This window comes from Mastigoproctus giganteus, chromosome 8, assembly GCF_048544385.1.
Source record: "Mastigoproctus giganteus isolate SK-2022 chromosome 8, ASM4854438v1, whole genome shotgun sequence".
NCBI lineage: Eukaryota > Metazoa > Arthropoda > Arachnida > Uropygi > Thelyphonidae > Mastigoproctus > Mastigoproctus giganteus.
The window spans coordinates 1,487,433-1,511,647 of record NC_143582.1 but is presented as its reverse complement, the minus strand read 5'-3'; the positions used below and the strand labels follow the sequence as shown (position 1 = coordinate 1,511,647).

Below are 24,215 nucleotides of genomic sequence, written 5' to 3'. Positions count from 1 at the left end.
AAACTAAACTGGATCTTCGGCGGCCCCCTCAGGTCAAGATAGATGGAATACGGCTCCCCCTGGTGACACAGACCAGGGTCCTTGGGGTCGTTATTGATCACCGGCTATCCTTCTTACCACACTTGCAACATTTATATGCCAAAATCAGAAAATTCTCTGCCTCAATTATCAGAATCTCCCGAAGCGACTGGGGTCTCTCTAAGCGTACCTTACAGTTATACTATAAAGCTGTTTTCTTACCTATCGCCACGTATGCTGCAGGAGCATGGTTTCACAGAGCGACCAATTGCAAAATCAAACAGAAGCTTAACTCAATCCAGAGAAGCATTATTCTTGCTACCCATCGTGCTTGTAGAACTGTGTCAACTGCAGCATTGCAAGTAATATCTGGAAACATCCCCCTGGATCTATTCCTTATCTATAGAGGACTTGCCTACCGTCTGAAGAAAAGAATCCCAACTGAAATACTGGATATTGAACTCAACCTGGACAGTGATACCAAACAGGAAAGAGCTCGTTGCTATAACGAGCTAATCAATTACTGGCAGACAAGATGGGACACGACCACAAAAGGCATTGTTACGAAAAAATTTATACCGGATGTCACATTCGCAACCAGCAAAGCGGTCAACAAGTGGTTCTCAATCAGCATGGAAACATCCTTTCTGGTCACTGGACATGGATCTCTCAACCAGAAACTCCACCAACTAGGTCTGCTAAATACTGACCTCTGTTTCTGTGGGTCTGTCGAGAGTTGGGAACATCTACTATTTGAATGCACTATCTACGAGGACCATAGACAACAACTGCAGGCAGCAATTTTGGGATTTTCTCCTGACCAAGTAGAACTCCTTGTCCATTCCAAAAGGAACTTAGGTGCACTACAGCACTTTGCGGCAGACGTATTCAAGCGTAGGAGGAGGATCATCCTAGAAGCTTCTGCAATTCAATAACTAGTTATTTATTTTTATTATTATTTTTTTTACTCTCTCTCTCTTCTTCTCATAATCAGCTAGCACTAGTAGCCCTAGCACTCTCCTGATAGCCTTTTCCTATCCACCCCGTGTGGGATAATTTGGAAAAAAAAAAAAAAAAACCCTCTTTCTTTTCTTTCTTATTTATTTGTTATTTTTTTCCCCTTTAACATCATTCTGCTTGCTGACATCCTGGCTCTATTCCTTTCCTTGACCAGGTTGTGGGATTAAATCTTTTTTTTTTTTTTTTTTTTTTTTTTTTTCGCGTTCTGACCTGGGCTGGGGCTCCCCAGACCAGGAAAGCTCCTCTCTCACACTAATTTTTTTTTTTTTTTTTTTTTATTATTATTATTTATTTATTTATTTATTTGTTTGCGTTGTTGTTCTAGCTATCCATCCTGGACTGGGACTTTCCTGGGCCGGAACAGTCCTTCTCCTCTTTACTCCTTCCCTCTCTTCATCTTATACAAGTTTTTCTTTCTTCCCTGGGAACTCTTCCCCAGGGAGGAGGGCGAGCAGATAGTAGGGGAGGCCTTGCCCTTCTTCTGCTAGGGACGAGTACCTGGAGGAATCGTCCAGGTGCTCACTCCTTCCAGGTAGCCAATAGGCCAAAACACAACATCACGCTACAGAACACACACACATAAGCTCACAAACACAGTTTTTCTTTCCTATCACTTTCTCCCGTGCGGGATGAAAAGCTTTTTTTTTTTTTTTTTTTCTTTTTCCCTCTCTCCCCTTCCTTTTCATCTATCTTCATGCAATCTGGGATATTCCTGTGTGGATTCGGTTTGGAAAAAAAAAAAAAAAAAAAAAAATATTTATTTTTATAAGACACACACCGGCCTTACCCTTACAGAGTGTATAAAAACTGAACAGAGCAACGAGGCGGAGATGAACTTCTGTTCTAGGAGCCGCCCATACAAAAACACAAAAATAAAAAAAATAAGAAGTTTCCAAGAAGTATGGAATTTATAAAAAATAATCATCACTTAGATTTAGCTTTTGCCAGTAAAGAATTTCACAGGACTATTTGGAACAAGTTGTCTTGATGGGCTGCACTCAAGCTGTTTCATCTGTCCACGATGTGTAATTTCTGACGTGTGTCTTGCCTCATCTTGCTTACATGGAATTTTACAGAACAGTGGATTAAAGAAAAATAAGGACATCTGTAGTGTATTTGAATATTGATATAATAAATAGAATATGACATCAGTAATTTAGAGCGATTATCTATTTGTTGATTTAGTTTTATTGTGGCCAGATGAAATGTTCATCCTAGATTGTTTTGTTTCATTGTAAAGGGTGAAAAAGGACAGACTTTCTCGATAAATCTACAATTCTGAAAAAAATTGTCGCGGATTTCTGTGCGCACATGTGTATTCAATGCTTCTTAGGTTGTTACAATATTTCTTAAACCTCACAATTAAGAATAAGCTACATCATGTGCATTGATTCCAGTTATGATAACTGAGTTAGTCTCCTAGCAGTTTCTGAAAAGAGTAGAATTAATTTACTTTGGACAATATTCTAAGGAGTACAAACAGCCTACTTCCGGATTCCAACCAACTGCTAGCTTGGTGTTGATTCAAAATGGATAAATGCTAAACTATGCCACTCTAAAAGAAACCTTCGTGAGGGGAATTTTAGAAAAGTAAAATTCAAAGAAGAAAACAAAGAACATCTAGGGGCTAAAACTTCACAAGCTCAAAAAAAAAAAAAAAAATAAATAAATAAATAAATAAAATAAAATAAAATGGAGGACGAGGGAAACGTATGTTAAAATGGATGAGCAAATGTTTCCCACGTAGCAGAGACCAGCATTGCTTATGGATCCTCTTTGAAGGATTTTGTCACGGTATTTTGTTACTGAAATACTGGAGTAGAATGTCAGCATGAAATTAGAAATCTTTTGAAGATTATATCAATTATATCAAGCCTGCAATAAACAAAGTCGACAGAAATGAAATTTGAATTTAAATTTTGACATTTCGACTTTCGAGCATTAGATGTAACTGTTTAACTGCAGTAGTCGGACTAATGTAGTGGAACAGTATTCTTTTCCAAAATTAAAGGAAGGAATGCTTTTGCGTGAATACTTGAACCAATAAATACTGGAATTTTTTTTTTTTTTTAATTTGTGTATTAGATATCACGGATAGAAATGTTCAAAAGAAAGTGATATTACTGCAAGAAAAACAGGAAATAAACTCGAGAGGTTGTGAAATACAGGGAACAAACATATGAATAATATGAAACCAAATTTTGAAATAAGGGAGATTCACTTAAATTATATTATGAAGCTTTTTTTATGGTTTAAACATATATGGACCAATCAGTAATCTCAAAGCCACACCCCAATAACTTTTTTATCATGGAGAAGAGTTTCAACGTAAAAATGGGGGAAAAGGTCACCCACAACTGTGCTCTAATGGCAAGGTGGCCACAGCAGTGCTGGACTGGTATTTTTTTGGCACCGGTGGCACCCAATAATTTTTGGCCATATCTGAATCACTGATCATGACTTAGTTGATGATCCAAATTTGCCCAGCCTCCCAACTTCCTTCACCATTCCGCCCCCGAATCAATTAATAAATGGGATCTTAAACTTAATCAATTATTAAATGAGATTTTAGAAATCAGCTTACTTTGATTCAAACTCCCATTTAAAACAAATCTTCAAAATTCCAAGGCGAAATCTCGGAAATGTGTGTTGAATTAAAAAAAAAAAAACATTAATTCATATCTCTGACATTTTATACAATAAAACGAATTCCTTTGCATTCTGTTACGATTCTGTAATTTGGTCTGCCTCTGCTGCTAGTAATCTATCTTCTTCTTTGCACAGAATTCTTAAATGAGCTGGCGTTAAAGCAGGATTCAATTTCACCGGGTCGAGATCAGAGCTATACTAGGTGCGGCTCTTAAATAACAAGGCTGTTTCAATACAATAAATATACAGTAGTGAAATATTTCGTACCTTAAAAGCTATCCCCTTCAAAATAATTTCTTTGGGCTGCTTGTACACACTGTTCTATACATAATTTTTACCAGGCACAAAAGCACATTCTGTAGGTCCTTTTAACACCCCAGTCATGTTTTTTTTTTTTTTTTTTAATGTCTTCAATGGACTGAAAATGGGTTCCGTTAAGTACACTTTTCAATTTAAGGAAAAGGAAAAAAAGTCATAAGTGTGCAAGTAGAGTTGTATGTTCACACACAAGGATTTGTTTTTTTGGCCAGAAACTGGCGAACAGAGAGCTGGTTTGTTGCTGAAGCATTGCGTCCAACCATCCTTCCACAAGTCAGATGGAATTTTTTCACGCAGCCTTCCCAGAACTTCAGTGTAGTATGTTTCATTGACACGTATTCAGCCATAACAGTTCCTTTAATATCGAAGAAAACAAAAAGCTTGGTTTTCATTTTTGATTTTGGCATTCTTGCTTTTTTTTTGGTCGGGGGGGGGGGGGGGTTGTTTTGTCTTCCATTGCATTGACTGTCTTTTAGTTTCTGGGTCGTACTGGAACAGCCAACTTTCATTGAGTAATTACAGTACTCAGAAAGTGTAGATCTTCAGTTTTTTTTAAAAACATCTTCACAAACTCTTTGGTCTTCTCATCCTTTGATCTTCATTTGGCACACGCTTTTCTCATGCCTAAATGTTTAGTTAAAATTTCCCTGACTGTTTCTTTGTCCATTAGGTGCAACCATTCTAATGCTTAAACGACGACCACTTCTAATCGACATCCTTTTATCATGGATACTGGACAGCCTAGTCATTCCTCGTCTTCCGCATTCTCTTTCTTTTAAATATCTTTTATACCATACAAAACACGCTAACTCTTGACATAGTGTCTTTCCCATAAACTTGACGTAACAATTTCAGTTGGTGTTTTCTTTAGTTTTTTAAAAAAAATTGAGGTTGATTCGTTCAATTTTTTTGTCCATTATTTTTTCCGAAAACTGCAAAAACATAAGGTGCTGAAAAACCTGCCTCACTGCAAAGCGAATAACTTATTGGAACGTGACTTGGTAGACAAACTAGCTGAATTCCTTAAATGTTTTGCTAAAATACTCTTCAGTTATTTGCTTTCCATCAATATAGGATAAAATTGGCTTCAGACTCCCTCCAAAACACACCAACTCTAGGTGCGTCTTGTAGAAGAGAATAAAATCTCTCGATAGATTCTTCCCTAATCCAACGATAAACTTCGTAAATAAATACGATACTGATCTTTCTCTTGTTTACCTTGAATAAAGAATAAGCTTTAAAATTATTTTTATTTTCCTTTGGGAAATGTAAGCTTAAGAGGTGTATGGCTTGAAGTTCTGCTCTTTGTCTAATTATGTACGTATTATTAATTTTGGTTAGTAGTGGTTTGAATGTATTCAATTATTACTCTGCATGTTTATTTTATTTACATTTGTATTTATAAATTTTTTATCTGGATGCGCCGTGCGTCTTGAAGAGTGGGTCTCTCGTGTTTTGCTGTTGTATACATATATGATATGATGAGCTAGTTAACTAATAAACTAATATTTATTATTTATCCTACATCTGCATAAACAACAAAACAGAAAAATCCATCTTTTTTAATTCTCATTGTCAAAAATGTGCCTATCCAGTTCTTCCATGAATTTGCCAATCTCTCTGCCTCTTGCAGGCAACTTTTTCCTACGTTCCACAACACTCTGCCGAAGGTAAACTTCATAAGACACCTATATCTTATGAAGTTCACCATCATAAGATGTAGACAATGTCTTATGAAATTAACTTTCTTGTGGCCTAACATTTTATCGAGAAGGATGACCTTCGTCTCTCTACTGAAAATATTCTGTTAAATCATAGACAGAATAACACATTGACTTCTTGCCGCCTTCTTACACTGAATATTGAACTGCACATCTTTCCGTATCATAATCTCCAAATGTTTTATCTCCTTTAATTTCTCTCCCTCTTGTCTGGGTTTCTGTTCCTCAAATATAAATTGCTTCAACATCAAGTTTCGATATCTTCAGTGCTCGAAGCGTGGATATGGCATAGAGGATGGATTTAAAATCAGGAGGCAGATGAAGTCATATCTCTACAAATATCAGATGTGTTCAAAATAATAATTCCCAATGATCAGGTTGCACTAATATTTGTTTAGCAATATAACCTGAAAACCTAAAGTGACTAGCTAATATTTTACGGAATGAGACATGGGCCTTATTTTCAAGTCGTCTCCTAGATATCTGAAGAATAAAAGAGGAAAACAGCAGAGCGAATATGGCACCACCTTAAAGGATAACTGCCGAAGAGACATTTAAAGAAATAAAGTCCAGCCAAGAATTTAGTGTGGGTAAGAAAAGTGGGAAGATAAGACTTGTGATAGTCGGGATCCCCCTCCTTGTTTTTTTTTTCCGTAACAATCCTGAACCGAATTAACCGATGAGATTTCGGTTAAGCCAGGAAGAAGAAGAATTCTTTGTAATAGTTTAAGAAAGGAAGAGGAAAGAGACTAGAGTACACGATCTTGTTGTTAATAATCTTATGTAAAAAGCCAAATCCAGCAACAGTGTTCTTCGGGAGAGGAGGCTTAAGCGATATCTGTTCAAGTTTTCTTCGTAGCGATTTTTATAAAAGCTAATCTCGCCATCTAGTCGAAGTAATTGCTTTATGACTTCACGTTGGACTCTTTTTTTAACAAAGGCCGAGAAGATCAAATAATGAAAGCAAACTCAAAGATGGGTATTTCTGTAGAGAGAGAGGAAGGACGGACTTAAACAAATAGTGTCTTTTAACGGGCCTAACATGTGATACGCACCGAATTATATTTTGAATGTGGGTACAGAAAATATTGCTAAGTGGACCCATTTCCCCCAAGGTCTTTGTAGGAATTGACTTTAGCTAAGGTTAAGCTGTTGATAGAATGAGCATATGCTGCGAAGTGAGTGTGGAGATTGAGAAAGGAATCTTTTTGAAATACAGCTGGGAGAGTTATTGTTAAAAGTGAAAAAAGATTTAAAGAAACATGAAAGATCCCCTGATGAGCAAAAAAAATATATCAAATAATCGGCGTAACATATCAAAAAGATATTACAGTTCTTGAAAAAAGTAGGCTAAGTAGTTTTCACGTAGTGATTGAAGAGCAGTGGAACCGAGGAGTGTCCTGGGAGACATCCGCATCCATAGGAAACAGCTGGGATTGACAGCCATTAATTAGAATTCTGTACTGCCGATTATCAAGGTAACTGTAGATTCAGTTGCGTTTAGGAACTTTAAATCCATAATCAAAAATAATTTTGAAATAGTTTTCACAAATTACATGAAAGTTCGTGAGATACTGAATCGAAGGGCATGGGGTAAGTCCGTGTATATGACGTCGGTTGGCATGAAGCCCCAATGAAACAGATCGCCAAAACATACAATGTTCGATGGTTTGCGAAACTGTGTGATCGTAGATTTTCGGTAAAAAGTTTAATTATAAGGACGGGGATTACCTGTCCCTATAATTAAACTTGTTGCCTTTTTTAAACTGTGGAAGATAATACTTGGGAAAGCAGGTATATTAATTCCGAACTGAATTTCTTCAAGAGGAGATGAATTCTTTGAATGTCGTCGAGAGTGTCCAAATTAAGCAACCTCAAACAGCAATGCTAAAGAACCAAAACCCCTTTCAGTGGAGTCCGGAACTTGAAAGAACCTGAGTATATGATGGTTTAATGATGGGATTGTAGGAATTTGAATTGGCTAATGCCGAATTATCTGTTGGAGACAGTTTAATTAAATATTTCAAATTAGTACATTTTTATGCTCCGTCGACTACTTCCCAGAAAATCTAGGAAGTGTTAGTGGTGTTTGGAAGTGTTAGTGGACTAGGACATAAAAGACATGGAGATGAGATACCAGGGAAGGTTGAATGTCTGCATAATGGCTATTTCTAGCTGCTGAAGAGGGACTGTAAACAGAAGGATCTGCAGGAAAATCAAAGAAAATCGTAGATCGGATTTGAAATATGAGAGGTGAGTGTTTAGTGGACTTTTTACCAGACTGCCCTTTTTAATAGTGTTTTAAACATGTGTTTAAAGTCTGGTAAAAGTAGCATTTTTTTATTATTTTAGTGCACAAATTCTTCCAAAATTAATAAAAATTTGTGAAACATCAAATTTTATTTCGTGGTTTTTGAATAAACCCGACTTGATGGAAACATACGGACCTCATTTTGAAATCAGCATTAGAAAACGATTCAGAAACACCCTCTTCTGAGAAAACAGTGAATATTTTTCAAAATGCAGAGAACACTAATTTTGTCCTTTCATCATTAAATGTAATGAATGTCACCCTTTTGATCATATTGAATTTTCTAATCATATTGAGATTCTGATCATCGCAGCATTGTGGGGTTTGAGGGGAGCTGTTGTCTCGAAGACAGACAACAGTTTTAAAAGAAAAATAGTAAGGTAATGGATGTGCGGAGAGACACTGAAACCAAGAATAAACGGAATAAAATAACCGAAAAAGTATAAGAAAATAAACGGTAAAAGGTCGTCAGTCATACTCCCCGCACTGTAATTATCGCAAGCAGGAAACGGAAAACTTGCAACAACAAGCGATTGCAGCACGAATGAACACACGCACCAGAAGCAAAGTCACCTCGAACATTTCTCTTTGTGCCCACTTAATCTTTATGGACTGTTGTGCGATGATCAGCTGACATCGATCTAAAAAAAATTAAATTCATCGCTGGAAGTTATGTAATTCTCAACTCGTATATAAGGGGGAAAGGTTTTCCAAAGACTAGAAGAAAATACCTTTACGGAAAGGGTTTTTTCTTGTTATCCATCGTAATCACAGTTAAACTAAAAATTCTGGACTTTTTTTAGTCTTGACTATCTTGAATTTGAATATCAAATTGATGATAGTGCAGACTTCCATCTGAACAATTACTAAAGCTTGAACTTCAACTGCTAACTAGCTAAGAAAGTTTTAAACCCTCTGGCGTCACGGGATAGTACTAGTATCGTGTATTGTATATACTGTCAGGTATTGTACCTACTGGCAGTAGCGAGTTTAATAATAAACAATTTATTATTATTATTTTTAACATTTTAACATATAATATACACAACAGGCACGCGCCCAGTTAAACTGTATAACAGAGCAGAAAAAAGATAAGAGAACAAAGATTGTACAAAACATAAACATAAATAGCATACCACACTTTGTACAGTGAGAGTTCTTCAAACGGGAACAGTCCAATTCAAGGAAATAAAAAAGGTATTCATGATACCAAGTCCAGGTAGAAAATCGCAGAGAGCAGATAGATGCAGGAGACATCAGCACGAATTGATGAGGACATCTTTAACCCAGAACTCATCCGTCAGCCAGTCAACCTACTTCAAATAGTTCTGTGAAACTCTTTCCTGTTCATAGCCATAAGCAGATCAAACTTGTTCATAAGTGCCAATCGATCTTCTGATCATCTTTTAAAGAAGGTGTTCCTGAATATCTCTAATCTAGAGTTACCCATGTGGTATGTAGTCTTCTGGCATGCAGCCACCGCTGGAGCGTGAAGGTCAATATGGCATAGAAGATCCGGCATGAAGGTTGCACCAGCGAAGGTATGGTCGATTCTCGATCTAAACCTACAGTTTTAGATCGAGAACAGTTCGTAGCGTTTCCAAAGATTGAAGCTGGCAGTAGGAACAGAGATTCCGGTAGATGATTCTTTGGTAAAACATGGGATTACGTCTGGAAAGATAGTGGATGAATTTCATCTGCAGCGATTCTATTTCTGTATCAAGTATGCATTTTAATTCAGAGCCATTTTCCCCTTCGTGTAGAAAATGGCTCTGGATGTTGCATTCGATCAACATTTACTTAAAAAATTGAAAAGTATTTAATTTTAAGTTGTCCGAAAATTTGACAACTGCATATTGCACTTCGGATTTGTATTCTGTCGTACGAGTTGTGTATTATTAATTAATAATTAATTCTTAAATATATATATATATATATATATATATTTTTTTTTTTTATAAAAACCCCAAACACGAGCGGTATTATAATCTATGGTACTTAGTACAGTGCTTGGGTTGGAGGTTGAGAAGACGAAAGAAGATATTTGTTGACATTAGACTTGAACTTCTGTAGACTGTAATTTACAGGAAATGCGTATGAAGGAAGGTTGTTCCACAAAACTGCAGTTGAATGAATAAACGAGGAAGATGAAAAGTTGGTTCTGTGAGTTTCAAGTTGGACAGTAAACGGATGTTAGCTGGTGGCGGCACATGTTCGGACTGTTTTGAAAGAGAGAGCGGGAATTATAGAAGCCAATTCAGAAGAACAGTGCCCATGGAAGTATTTGTAGAAAAGGCATGCAGCAGAAACAGTGCGTCTATGAGACAGAGAGTGGAGAAACTCAGTTAGAGAGGAATCATTAATTAACCTAACTACCCTCTTCTGAATGGAATCTAGAAGCCTGAGAGAGGTTTTGGGGACACCGCCCCAGATGTGGGAACAATATTCCATGGTAAGGCGGACTTGCGATTTGTACAGAGTGAACAGCTGTTTGTATGAAACGTGATGGAGAGAGCGAAAGAGAAAACCAAGTTTTTTAGATGCAGAGGAAGCAATATTTGTAATGTGCTTGTGCCAAGAGAGATTATAAGTCAGGGTAATCCCCAAAAGATATATATCAACTTGAAATCGGAGTGTCACCAAAGGTAAGCATAGGAGCAGAAGAATTCTTTTTGCGACATACAAGACAAGACTGAGTTTTAGAAGGGTTGAAATCACCTAAGTTGTCTTTGCCCCACTGGAGAATTACCTGAAGATCGGCATTTAAGGAATTGGTAGCGGATATTCGAGAAGTTGAAGCTGATTGAGCAGGACAAGGTTTCTCAAAATGGAAAGTGGAATGCAATGTGCTGGCATCGGCAAAACTATGGATAGGATTTCCAAGTCAATGGAAGAAGGCCATTAATATACAAGAGGAAAAGAGTTGGGGGGGGGGAAGAACTGAACCTTGGGGAACACTGGCATTAGTGGAGAAGTTAGAAGAGAGAGCCATCTACCATAACCCTCAGTGAGCGATCAGAAAGAAAACTGGATAACAAATTACAAAAAACAGTTGGCAAACCATAAGATGGAAGCTTGTTTAGAAGACCTTTTATGCCAAACACGATCGAAAACCTTTGAGATGTCAAGAGCAACTACGTGTGTTTCACCGAACTTTCCCATTGAATTTGTCTATAAATGGGTAACATAAGCCAGAATATCACCAGTGGATCGAAACTGACAGAATCCATACTGGCGATTGTTGATGAGACGGAAGTTAATTGATTTCTCCATTACTTTAGAAAGAGTAGAAGTATTGCAATGGGTCGGGATTTGTTGGATGGGAGGGATTTGTCACCCTTTTTAGTAACTGGCTGGATATGAGCAAATTTCGAAGCAGAAGGAAAAACACCTTTGGAATAAGAAAGTGAAAAAAGGTGGCAAAGAATAGCAGTAAGTTCAGGAGCACAGGTTTTGAGAACAAGTGGAGAAATACCATCAGGACCTGGAGCTTTCTTAGCACCAAGATTCGTGAAAATCCTTCTGACATCCGTTTGACGGAAGACCACAGGAGGCATTGAATGGAGCGTGTTGGGAATGGTAGGAGGAGGTGTTTTACCAAGATCATTAATACATGAGTTGGAAGAAAAATTGGATGCTAGCAGGTCAACTTTATCCTTGGCTGAAGTGACAACAGAACCATCTGGTTTTGACAGACGTGGGAGCAGAGATGGACAAAAGTTGCTTTGGCAAGAGACCAGAATGCTCGGCTACCATTAGAGCAAGAAGCAAGTTTTCTACTCTTAGCCTGTTCAAAATCTAGTTTGGACTGATTAATAACGGCTTTGCAATTGCGATCTTTGATGTAGGCAGAAAATGAAACTGAAGAATTGGAAACTAGCCAATTACAACATGCAACGTTCTTCTCTTGAACAGCCTTAGCACATTTATTGGAAACCTAAGGTTTAGATAAAGGACGAGATTTTAAAATGGAGTGTGGAATAAAGGATTCCATTCCTACAACAATAATTTCACTGACACGATCTGAGCAAACGTTGACATCAGAAGTTTTAAAACAGTAATCCGACCAAGGAAAAGAAATCTCGTAGGTCATTCCATTTTGCATTCTTGTAACGCTAAACAACACGAGGTTGGGAATAGCCATGAGATGAAAGCTCCATTGGAAAAGAGACAATCACCAAGTTGTGATCTGAGGTGCCAAAAGAACCACTCACTTCGACCGTGTACTTAGAAGGGTGGTTTGTGAGAAAAAGATCAAGCGTATTGGCTGTATGATTAGGATTGTTCGGTATTCTTGTAGGTAAATGAACGATCTGTGCAAGGTCATTAGTAATTGCAAAAGCCTCAGCATCTCGACCAGCTGGGTCGGTGTGACTAGAAAACGGAAGGGAGCTGGAATTGTGAACATTAAAATCACCGAGGAAAAAAATTACCTCACTGTTAGGAAAGTTGGACTGGTGAAATTTAAGTTGCAAAGAGAGGAAGTCAATGAGCTCAAGTGATTAGTGGAGTTGGGAGAACTGTAGAGACGACAGTTGAATTTGACTCAATGAGGTAGAGAGATTTTAAACCAAAGAAGATCGAAAAGAGGTGATTCCAAATTATCAAGTCACTGACAGGGAATATCGGAACTGAGAGATGCACAAGTACCACCTTTGAGGCGAAAGGAATCACACAGCGAATAATTTGGGCAACATTTGGATGAGAAGTAGTTGAATCAGCCGATAACTGAGATTCTGTCAGAAAAAGTGCATTGGGTTTGGCAGGTTGCAAGTGGAAATGGACATCACTGAGATTAGAATTGAGACCACATATATTTGTGAAATGAACTAGGAGGGGTGTTTGAGAGGATTGGTTCTTTAATTTTTAGATAATTTTAGATCTTTAGATTATTCATTTTTATGGAAAAATACTAGATTTTATTGAAACAAGTGGGGGCTTTTCATCTCAAAACTTTGATATTTCATGTTCTATGGGTCTTAAAGAATCAAAACAAAAAACAACGAGACTCAAAAAAAACATTAGTGGTCGTTCTGAGGAAACGACTACTAGGAAGCCGCGGTTGGGGGTGTCATTTTTTCTTAGAGACTTTTAGATTTTCAATGAGACGCCGAATTCATATAGAAACAGTTCTCACTGATTCACCGAGAATTCATTGCGTTGACCCCTGATCAGCTTTTTATTTATTTTGACCCTGTGAGACATTTGTAATTTTTCATCTAGTGCTGCACAACTTTCGCTTAACCGCCGTGCATCTTTGCCACCGACACCGTTGTCATGACAACGTATTTGTACTCCTTAACAAACTGGAAATGCTCCGTGTCGCGAGGCTATCGTGAAGAAGTAGCTGCCACTTTATTGGCCCACTATTAGCGAAGTCAGGCTGTCTGCGGGTGATTTATTGTTGACATGCGCCGTTAGCTGTCATGGGAACGCCCAAACCTTCTATGGGTGCAATTTACTAAGAGCGTAATTCGTCCTCGCTATCTATCGGGGGTGTGTGTCTTTCTGTTTTGTAATTTGGTCGTGAAGACGCCGGATGCACTCAGACACCGAATCTTCTCCAATCTCGGTGATGTGATGGGACTGTTGACGTGGAGGGGGGAAAGATGAGGCGGGGGATGATTTTCCTTTGGAAGGACTTCTGGAGGTCATGGCTGTCCGAGAAAGAAAGAAAGAAAAAGACCGAAGATAATGATTCGTTGAAAGATATCTAAAGAAATAAATAAAAAAAGCGATGATGGGAGAGGGACAGATAGATAGAAGGAAGATATTCGATGTTGGAGAATGAAGTTCGTTACCTCACATTTTTGTTATCTTCAGACAGTCTCTCCCACTGCAGAATCAGTTCGATCACTAGCCTACGTTGCTGTTCGGAGCAAACTTTTTTCCTTTAACTGAACTCCGCTTAACGATACATCTGTGTGTCGAGTAAGCGAAGCTTTTGCACTAGAGACGCCACGGAAACACGACAGACGAAAAGGCGATGCAGTGTCAGCCGGAACGGACTGAAATGAAACATTAACAGTCCAAGCTCACCGCTACAAGGTCATAGATTATAGCCACATTGGAATCAAATCGCCGGTAACCCGAAAACAAAGATTGGTACGAGATTACTTTACTTTGGAATTCTGTAAAACGCCAAATGAGTCGCTGATCATGTTGGTTTTTGAGCTGTTTGTATCGTATGGATCGGTACCGCCATCTATTGGCTACAACTGTAAAGTGTCGTGCTCGCGATTTTACTATTTCCAGTATGTTTGCTAACAACATCATAGCGTCCAGTGAACAGTACTAATTAAAAGAGTGAGACACACTGAAAATGGACTCGCCTTTAATGAACTTAAAAGCAGTAAAGTGTGAATTAATGCATTTCGTTTTTTCACATTGCCCTTTAATTCTTCCAATCAGCGCATGCCAACCAACGTGATTTCCACTGCTTCGGTTACAGCATACGGTATGTGGTTAGCCTGTGCGATATTTCTGAAAAAAATAAATAATAAATGCCGGATTTCTGTTAGTCCGTTTTAATTAAATTTAGAATGGCTCGACAGATATTTTTAAGAAGTCCAAATATAAAATTTCATGAAAATCCATTCACAAGGAGTCCGGTTGTTACGTGTAGATGGACGGACGGACAGACATGGTGAAGACAAAAGGAGCATTAAGGTCGAATAATCGCATAGAAATTGTTGACAAAAAAAAACAGTCTGTTGCTTAATACTTAAAAACTCGCGAAAATTTTCATATAATTATGAAAACGTCATAATAAAATTCACCATTGAGAATTATAAATATGTATAATTAACCACTCTTTTACCACGTGGAGTTTTTAATATATATTTTATTAAGCATGGCCTAAACTAATATATACAAGTGTGACGTTTCGGGTATCTTGCCGATACCCATCATCAGACTGTGCTGCTGACCGCCCTCAAACTCGAAGAGAAATGGGGCTCCCCAAAATTCTTCATCTTACGATCTAGTTTGCCAACAGCGCCCCCACGAAACTTCAGTAACCGTATCAAATTATATCGGTGTCCCTGAAGGTCTTTAAAAATACAGTAAGGCTGTAACAGTTTTCTTATATGCTAATAAAGTATCCTACGTTTCCATGAAATCGGAATCCATTCATCAGAGGATATTCATATGTCCCCTAATGAGTTGTCATTGCTATACACCTCTTTACAACGTTGCAAGGTCATTACTTTATTTCTTCTGCCGACAGTTCTAAGAGGTCAACAGACGATGATAATAGCAGAAGGCGTAACATCCACGTTTCTTCACCTGTCACCGTTTTTTTTCATTCTTATATTGATTCCCGATGGACTTGCACAACCCTACGACTTACACGTGCCACATAATAGGCGTATATTTTTCTGTTTATACTCCGGGACGCCCAGCGGTCAGAGGAGTTCACAAGATATACAGGATACAACAAACAGCACCGTATTTAGCAGTCACGGCTTGAGTGGACACTCAAAGAGCGTGGCTACTACACCCTTGCTATGACCACTCGGCTACGTCAACCCTAATTTCAGTGCTCCTCTAAAACGGACTGATCACAATTTTGTATCCGCTTGGATTAATACAAACAAAATTAAACTCCGCCGAATTAATGAAGATCATTAATAGATGAAGAGAGATGGGTACAAAGATAAAATGGCGGTTAATGTTACAATTCATACAGACGATAAAAGTTATTTATTCAAAAAGAAAATTAAGGAGTCTTTAAATAAATATATATATCGAGAAAGAAGATGGATTTTTGCATGACAGTTATATAAAGTATTATACAATGTGATCCTAAAGTCAGGGAGATGACTTTAGGATTCACGCAACATGATCACACAGCAGATGGCGCGCGGATGTATCTGATTTGAACGTCCACAGCAAATAGCAATCCAAGAACGCAGTATTTTTCAGCGGCATTGTTTTCTCTTTGAAAGTTCAATTCGGACCAATTTTATGCAGAATAATGAAATGCGGATGAAAATTCAACTTAAGATATGTATCTTCAAACGAAGTCTGCCATTTAGAGAAACGATTTCGTGAGGCGGGAAGTATTTGTGTTAAATTTGGAAGCGAAGCCAAAGGGGCATTCCCATTGTGCAACTGAATCTTACCAAAGATGGCTTATTTATTTAAAATATGTACGCTTCCGGCCGAGTAGGACAAACTCGGACTGTAACCAATGTGGATACCGTAGCAGCTATGACATAGGACCACTTCAGTGATAAACCAATCAGAGAAGTGTTGTGTATGCCAAGAGCAGCGCACAGATCACAACTTCTCCCCCACCGCATCAGTACCGCCCACTTGTCGAAAGAGCCAAATGAACGTAAGCTATTTGCTTATGGCCAGTGATTTTATGGCCACACTCTCGAATCCCCAGTTGCAGATTATGTTGTGTTTCACAACATAATCTTCCTCTGAAACTCCTTCGCTTATAACAATTTCATTTTTTTGCAACCCCTAGTAGTAAAAAAAAAAAAAAAAAAACTCTTCAGCAAATTCTGAGAATCAAAGGAGAGGATAGCGCCGGTATCAGTTGTGTGTTGTTTTCTTATAGCTGTACAATGTGGTAAATGTTAAAGTTTAAACTAATAATCTACTACTCCTTATTTATAACCGTGTTCACTGCGCTTCTATCTTTTTCTTTTTTTCCTTCAGGCACTGAACGGGTTCCTGCTGATCCTGACGTGCGAAGGGGAAGTATTCTATGCCTCCCACACTGTAGAAACTTACCTCGGATTCCATCAGGTGAGTCTTCTTTCCTTCTTCATTTACCGAAGTCAATTTTGATCATAAGTGCGCTGCAGTCATGATTATTCATTCTGATATTAAGGGGATTCCTTCGTGCGAACAGGAATATGCAGATGGGGTTTTTTAACATCCATTTCTTGAGTATCTTTCTCTTCCTGTTATATTCTGTAATTATTGCAAATAAGAGGGAACCTGGGCCAGATTCCGAGGGGTCTGACCTAGGGAGCCATTAAAAAAAAATTCCTTCATTGATTTATCCGATTCCTGGTAATACAGCTCTCGTTTACGAAGGAGAGGACCAATTTCGCTGTTTTCTTTTTTGTGATTGCTTTGGGTTATCAAAGAAGACATGTATAGTATCTTATATACTGTAGCACCAGACCCTTAGTTCAACACCCCCGAGGCATGCTGTGATGTGTGATGAATACAGAACTGTGTAAAAGCCATAAATGTGTGCAATGTTATGTTTGTCAGTGTGTGTGGTGTTGTTTAGTTGGTCACTTTGCCACGGGAAGGCGATTACCTGGAAAGCTTACCTAGTGTCAGTCTAGATCACGTGAACGCAACTAAGTGTAACCTAACCACCAAATAATTCACAAGACAGTTAGATTTTATTTTAGACCGTTATATCAGTACAATTTGGCCCACCTCTACTACATGGAGGTGGGCTAAATTCAATTGATCTAATTGTCCAAAATGAAATTCCAAAGTAAAAGACCGATACCCTGGGGACAGCCATGATGAAATTGTCTGGTAATTCACTGTGGATTCAACCGTAACAAATCTGTTATGAAAGTAATCCCGAAGAGTATCAAGCAGTTATTGAAGGCACTTAAGGAGCCTTTGTCGTTCGAGGACGATCTCTCACCAAAAAGGAGTCGAAAGCGCCCTCGAAGTCAACATAAACAATTGAAGTACACTGGTCCAACCGTAGAAATTCTACCAGCGCATCCTCAGTAGTGAGACCTCAAGTAAAACCATATTGATTAAAAGCTATGCAATTAGTTTGAATAAATGAAGAGAGCCGAAACTTCAGCAATCTTTCAAATACCCACCCTGAATATCATCTAATTATTGTAGTTTATTATTATTATTTGTTTTATTATTTTTCTATTCTCTAACTAATTAATTATTATTTGTTTTACCGGTAACTTAACTTAATGCAATCCTCTTTTGTACATACGATTTTAATTTTAGATCTATATCAATGTTTATCTTCCTGTTGGTTTTCATATTTTTGTTATCAATCGTGTTCATTGTTCTGCTCTCAGATACACTCTGAATGGTTACCTGTTGTGTATCTTGTTGTTAATAAAATAAAATATGAATTTGAATATGATCTTGCCATCAAAGAAGAGATTTTTTTTAAAAACATTTATTTATGTAGATTAGATTTGATTGGATTAGATGATGTCCCTATCTTTCGTAATTTATGTGCGCCGAGTATGATTCCTGCGTTGATTTTGTTGTATACTTTTGGTATTCGAAAGGAATACCAAAAGCACAGTCTTACTTTTCATAATTTCTGTGTATATCCCACAAATATTTTCAGCACTTATAAATGATACAGTAATTCTTTTGTGTTGTTCTAATTATAGCGACCATTTTCACATTTCCCTAATCAACAAGAAATGGATAACTTAGGTCTCACCGTGTCCAGGCATATCTCGATCATGGAATTTCTCAGCTTCGAAAATCTCTATAGGAAAAGGCATCTCACTCTTGCATCTTTCTAGATAGATGCCGATTTTTTTTGTGTTGTAACGATAGTCTTTTCGAAAAAAATTGCCATTGAACACAACTCGGCAGAGTGCGCCTGTTCATCGATAGGAATAAATTTATATCTGATTCGGTTCACGTCATATTGGTGAAGGTGTATTGCCTTCAAAGGGGACAATATTGAAAAGGTACGTATTGCCAGACCCCTCAAATAAACCTTGCATAATCAGTCTAAAAGTTTTTAAACAGTCAGATAATCATCTCCTTATCCCTGCTGGAAAAATTCCTGTATATCATTGACAAGGTTCCATGAGTTGTTCTGGCAGCCTGTCTGCACTGATTAGAGAGCTTCATATCTGACTACGTAATTACCCCGGGTATTTTTCATTCTCGGCTACCCTGAGTGTAGTACCACACATTTGGTACCTTAATCTGGGATTACTGCACCCCAAATGAAGTGCCCTGCATCCGTCGATATTAAACTTCAATTGGCACTTTTCAGCCCATATGCCCAATTTTTCTAAATCCTGTGCAGCATGCCTCAATTGCTGTCATTAACCATCCTGCCCATCTTCATATCATTTGCAAACTTAGACATTAAGCCTGATATACCTTCCTCTGGGGGACTCCTCTAATAACATTAGTCCACGAAGTGCAGTGTCCATTGATTACCACTCTTTGTCTCTACCACTCAGTCATTCCTTTATTCGTAGCAGTAACTTTCCCTTAATGCCACATTGCTCTAGTTTGTACAGCAGTCTTTTATGTGCAATCAAAAGTCTTCCTGAAATCCAAGTCTATGATGTCACAATTATTTTTTGTATCCGGTTTTTTCTTACTGCATCATAGTAATCTATCAGATTAGTTAGAGAAGATCGTCCCTTATCAAATCCATGCTGTAACTAAGTATAACTGGAATCCCGTCTTGATGGTCCTGCATCACTTCTTTAACCAGTAACTCCATTATTTTCCTTGTCAGATCTGTAATCACTCAATTCGCCCTTTGATCTCTCTCTTGTTGAATTAGGGATACATTCGCACATCTCCGGTCCTTAGAGACCTCTCCTGGATCCAAGGATAATCATAGCTAAAGGTTTGCTTACCTCTTTTGCTGCTTCACTTAATATAATTGGATAGATCCCAATCCCATTCACTCCAGATACCTTTTTTTCTATTAAGCTTTAACAATTCCTCTTCGATTTTCCTCTCGGTTATCACAAAACCGTTGAGCTTCCTGTTACGAGTAGAATTTGACACACTTCCGGTGACCCATCTCTAAAAATTCGGACAATCTGAGTTTGCGTGAGAAATATAGAAAGGATTAGAAAATGTTAACAACTTTCAGATTTTTCCATTTCAATTTCCGCTTTCTTCTGATGTTTTCCAGATTCCTTTTAATATTCAGCCACCTTCATTACAAGATTAAGGAATTTTTACGACTCCCCCTTCCTCACTAAAAAAAAAAATAATAATAATAATAATAATAAAAAACTGGTTTGCAAAACACAAACAAAGCAAAGCAATTCCAAGTTTTCATTTTTCTCTTTCTGCGAGGCGCAATTATCGCTTCTACTGCGGAGTGGCTCCGACAGTCTATTTGCAAATTGCCTCCGACACTCCGCCCGCGTCCCGACCTTACCGCGACCCCTCGGCCTCCGGTAGGCGGGGCTTCGGTAACAGCGGGATAAAATGAAAGCGGTTCTCTCACCTCGGTACTCCGGTACACCCGGCATCATCTGTCCCTCGCACCTTTGATCCGCCAGTTCATTAATTAGGACGGCACGAGTTATAATTAGGCGGTAGACTGGCGAGAGGCCCGGTCTTGTCCCGGTAATGAGGCTATCAATAATCCTCTCCGGTTTAATGATTAGCCCCTAATGGAATCTGTATTAAGCCTACTTCCAATCTCCAGCAGTAATTAAAATTTCGGGCTGTCAACATTTTTTTCGGTTGGAGGAAAACAGAAACGCCAAAAAGGACGCGGGAGAAACTAAGTAAAGCACGCAGGAAAGAACCGCGAAGAAGAGAGTTGGGGAATAAAGCAAAAAAAAGGTGTTAGGGGAAACGTGGTATGACTGATGGCATTTGAAAGAAGGAAAGGCTCCCAGATCTTCGCTACGAAGAAACAAACTCATAAATAGAGGATCTACACCCTCTTGGTAACCGCAAAAGCTGTCAGGGCCGAGACATGATTTCGATTAGCACAGCAAATAGTTGTCCCTGAGTGGGCAAAAACACCATTCCCTTAATTACCCCAATCCACAGCGTAACTACATAAACGAATTTTGGATAATCGTGTGACTGTGACTGCCACAAATTAAATTTAAAAATTAAAAAAGAAATAACCAAAGGACGGGTCAGTAATCTGTACAGGTTGCAAATATACTAAAATACAAAACCACCAAATAACGATTTCAGTAAGTTTGATCTTTAGAAATTACTGTATGGCTTGAAAATGTGTGATAACTCTTCCAGTTCATTATTATTTATTATTTTTAACGGCGAGCCCAAATACAAAAGGTTATTGGAACTTGCCAGACTACATTATTCATGTGAAGAATAGGAGATTGTTGGACTCGAATTAAATTACATCAAACTTTACTTTACAGATTCGATGATTTTGCATATTTGTTAGTCCTGGTTTGTGACCTCAAGACCGCACTTCTGTTTCCGTTCTGCGAAATTTCAGTTCAGTCTTCTCCTGGGATTGCCCTGTTCAGTCCTCATACTATTTCCTCATGGAAATTACCATTGATATGAATTGAAAAATCTCAAGATCCATCCGACAAATTTCTCTAGTCATCGGCAGGATTTCAACCCCATTCCATTCTTCAACCCTTCCATTCTTCCAGATACACAGAGAAAACCAACAGGCATAAAAGAGCAGGCTGCAACTACCATTCGGAATCTTTATTTTCGAAAGATATTTATCTATTCTTATCCCATTTCGCATGAGGCTGAGTCCCAAAGTCTGTTGTTGTTGTTGTAGTAGGGTTTTACGAGCATCAGAGACTAAGGCCATATTGCTCCGAGTATATTGCGTGTGTTATGTGATCGATTTTCTGTTTGCATTGTAAATATCTCGCTTTTTCTTGCACCCTTTTAGTCGGTCGGCTGTGTAAAAGGGGTGAAAGCAAACTTTTTCTTAAATAATAAGATATGTGCACCGTGGTCTCTGCGCTATTTTGAATTTTACCATGAAAAACCTGCGCGGTCTTTCATGCGCGGAGTTTTAAAACAATTTCAAAAATTGTTTTCAAATATTCCGTGCTGGTTTATTAAAAATATCATTTGTACCCCATTTTTACAAAAGACAAAGAACCGTAAAATAAAGTTTAACGCGTGATATTTTTCTAATAACAAAAACAATTTAGAAAAGCGCATAACCCTCATTTAATCATAAAGTTCAAGGTTTTCAGAAACACAAAAAAATGCATTTAATCTAGTATTTAATATTTAGGATTACGGTAGCATGTGCACTAGGCGTTCTGCACCGGTCAAAAAATATAAAAAATAAATAAAATAATAATAATAAAAAACATCCATTTGACTCCCTCCTCACTTAGGCGTCTGCTCAGCTCAGCTTTGAATTTCCCCAAGCTGTCAGCCTCAACTACCCGTTCAGGCCGTAATTTGAATTTAAAGCCATACCTGTTTTACAATGGGCAGAGGTGCATTTACTAAAGCCTCATATAAAATTTCAACAATAATTGTACACAAACTATAATAAATTTGGACTAAATACACTGCTCGACAAAATTAACAGCAGAAAATGTTTTTTCGTGAATATTTTATTGTGACCAGTGTTGCCGAAGGGGAATATTTGATATAATAGGCATCCTAGCATGCAAATTGCGAGTATCAAATAGAAATCGATCTACCAACTTAAAGGGTAACACATTAAGCAAATTATTCATGCCTATAAAAACACAGGTTCCGACCACTTCACTTTATTCCCGTTTTTTGACTTGCTCAGTGGGATAGCCACATCTCCAGTGCTCAGGATGGCAACTCATTGTCCTTTAGATGATTCTTTGAGTGGCAGGCCGTTGGGCGACTTGAAGCCGGGTTTTCGCAGGCAGAGGTGGCACGTTGGCTACCAACGTGCCACTGCACAACGTTGGCTACCAACGAGACACTATGGATGCAATTTCAGGAAATAGGAACCATTACAAGAAGAATGGCCAAGGCCGCCCGAGGGTTACTTCAACCAGAACAGACCGCTGTCTGGTTCTAACAGCAAAACGGAACTCTACGATGTCCTGTCACCAACTGTTTCTTGAGGTTGCTGCAGCCACAGGTGAAAACATTTCCAACCGGACAGTGCTAAGAAGGCTCAGTTCAAGTGGACTCTAAGCAAGGAAACCAGTGGTTTGTATCTCATTAACCTGAAACCACTGCAGAGCTCATCGAAACTGGTGCCATGAACATGTGACTTAAAGCCCTGACAGTTTTGGGTGCAGTTTTGTTGTCTCATTTTAGCCTACAAATAGATTCTAGACGTTATTTCATTTGGAGACGAGGAATGCGGTACCAACCTTCCAACATCAGAGAAAAGGACACTTACGGTGGAGTCAGTGTTTTCGTGTGGAGAGGAATAATCATAAACGGCAGCACCCCTCTCCATGTTTTTGATAGGGGTACCGCAACTGTGCAGAGGTACCGAGAACACATCCTCAAACCCTATGTGTGACTTTTTAGGAGTTCGATTGGCCCAGATTTTCTTTTCATGCACGACAACGCCACTGCACGTAGAGCTCAACTAGTGGAAGAATATCTTGAAACTGAATATCTTGAAATCTGGTATTCCAGCCCAAAGTATCTGCTGAGCTTCGCTTGTGAAGCTAAGAACCTAGATGACGGAGGCACAGAGTGGGATCGGAAAGAGGCATCTTAGGATGCTCGTACCTATAGTATAGGGTTCCTTAACCCACGTTCTTTTCTAATCACCTACATAGCTGTGTAGTAAGCAAACCCTTGGCCATAATTATGAGAACATCCTTGGACTCAGGGGAGGTTCCCACGGTCTGGAGATGTACAAATGTATCCCCAATTCACAAAGGGGGATCGAAGGGTGACACGAGTAATTACAGACCAGTTAGTTTAACTTCTGTTCCAGGGAAGTTAATGGAGGCACTGTTTAAAGAAGCATTGCAGGATCATCTAGACAAGACTGCAGCAATAATTCAGACACAGCATGAAGGGAAAGTCTTGTCTGACAAATTTGATTGGTTATTATGATGTGGTTACAAAGGAACTGGATGCAAAAAATAATTTTGATATCATATATTTGGATTTCAGGAAAGCTTTTGACACTGTTGCGCATGGAAGACTACTGTACAAATTGGAGCAGAATGGTATTAAGGGTAAGTTGCTACAATGGATAAAAGGATGGTAAGTGGGAGAAGACAGAGGGTGGTAATCAATGGGTGCTGCTCTTCTTGGACTAATGTTATTAGTGGAGTCCCACAGGGTTCGGTGATGGGTCCACTGTTGTTTGGTATATTTATCAATGATATTGATGAAGGTATATCAGGCTTAATGTCGAAGTTTGCAGATGATACAAAGGTTGGCAGGGTTGTTAATGACAGTAATGGCAGTGTGCTACTGCAACAGGATCTGGATAATTTGGGCAGATGGGCTAAGAAGTGGCAACTTAAGTTTAACCTTGACAAATGCAAAAGACTGCATAT

The 24,215-nt window shown here is 38.5% G+C and overlaps 1 protein-coding gene across 2 annotated transcripts in view; it reads left to right on the top strand.

The window, feature by feature from the left end:
* LOC150081192 (uncharacterized) overlaps positions 1-24,215 on the top strand; it is a 211,284-nt gene that overhangs the window by 161,913 nt on the left and 25,156 nt on the right. For both annotated transcript variants that reach the window (XM_090378861.1, XM_090378860.1), the window contains exon 4: positions 16,711-16,800. In XM_090378861.1, coding sequence (XP_090234987.1) covers positions 16,711-16,800 — 90 coding nt within the window. The remainder of the gene's footprint in view (positions 1-16,710; positions 16,801-24,215) is intronic.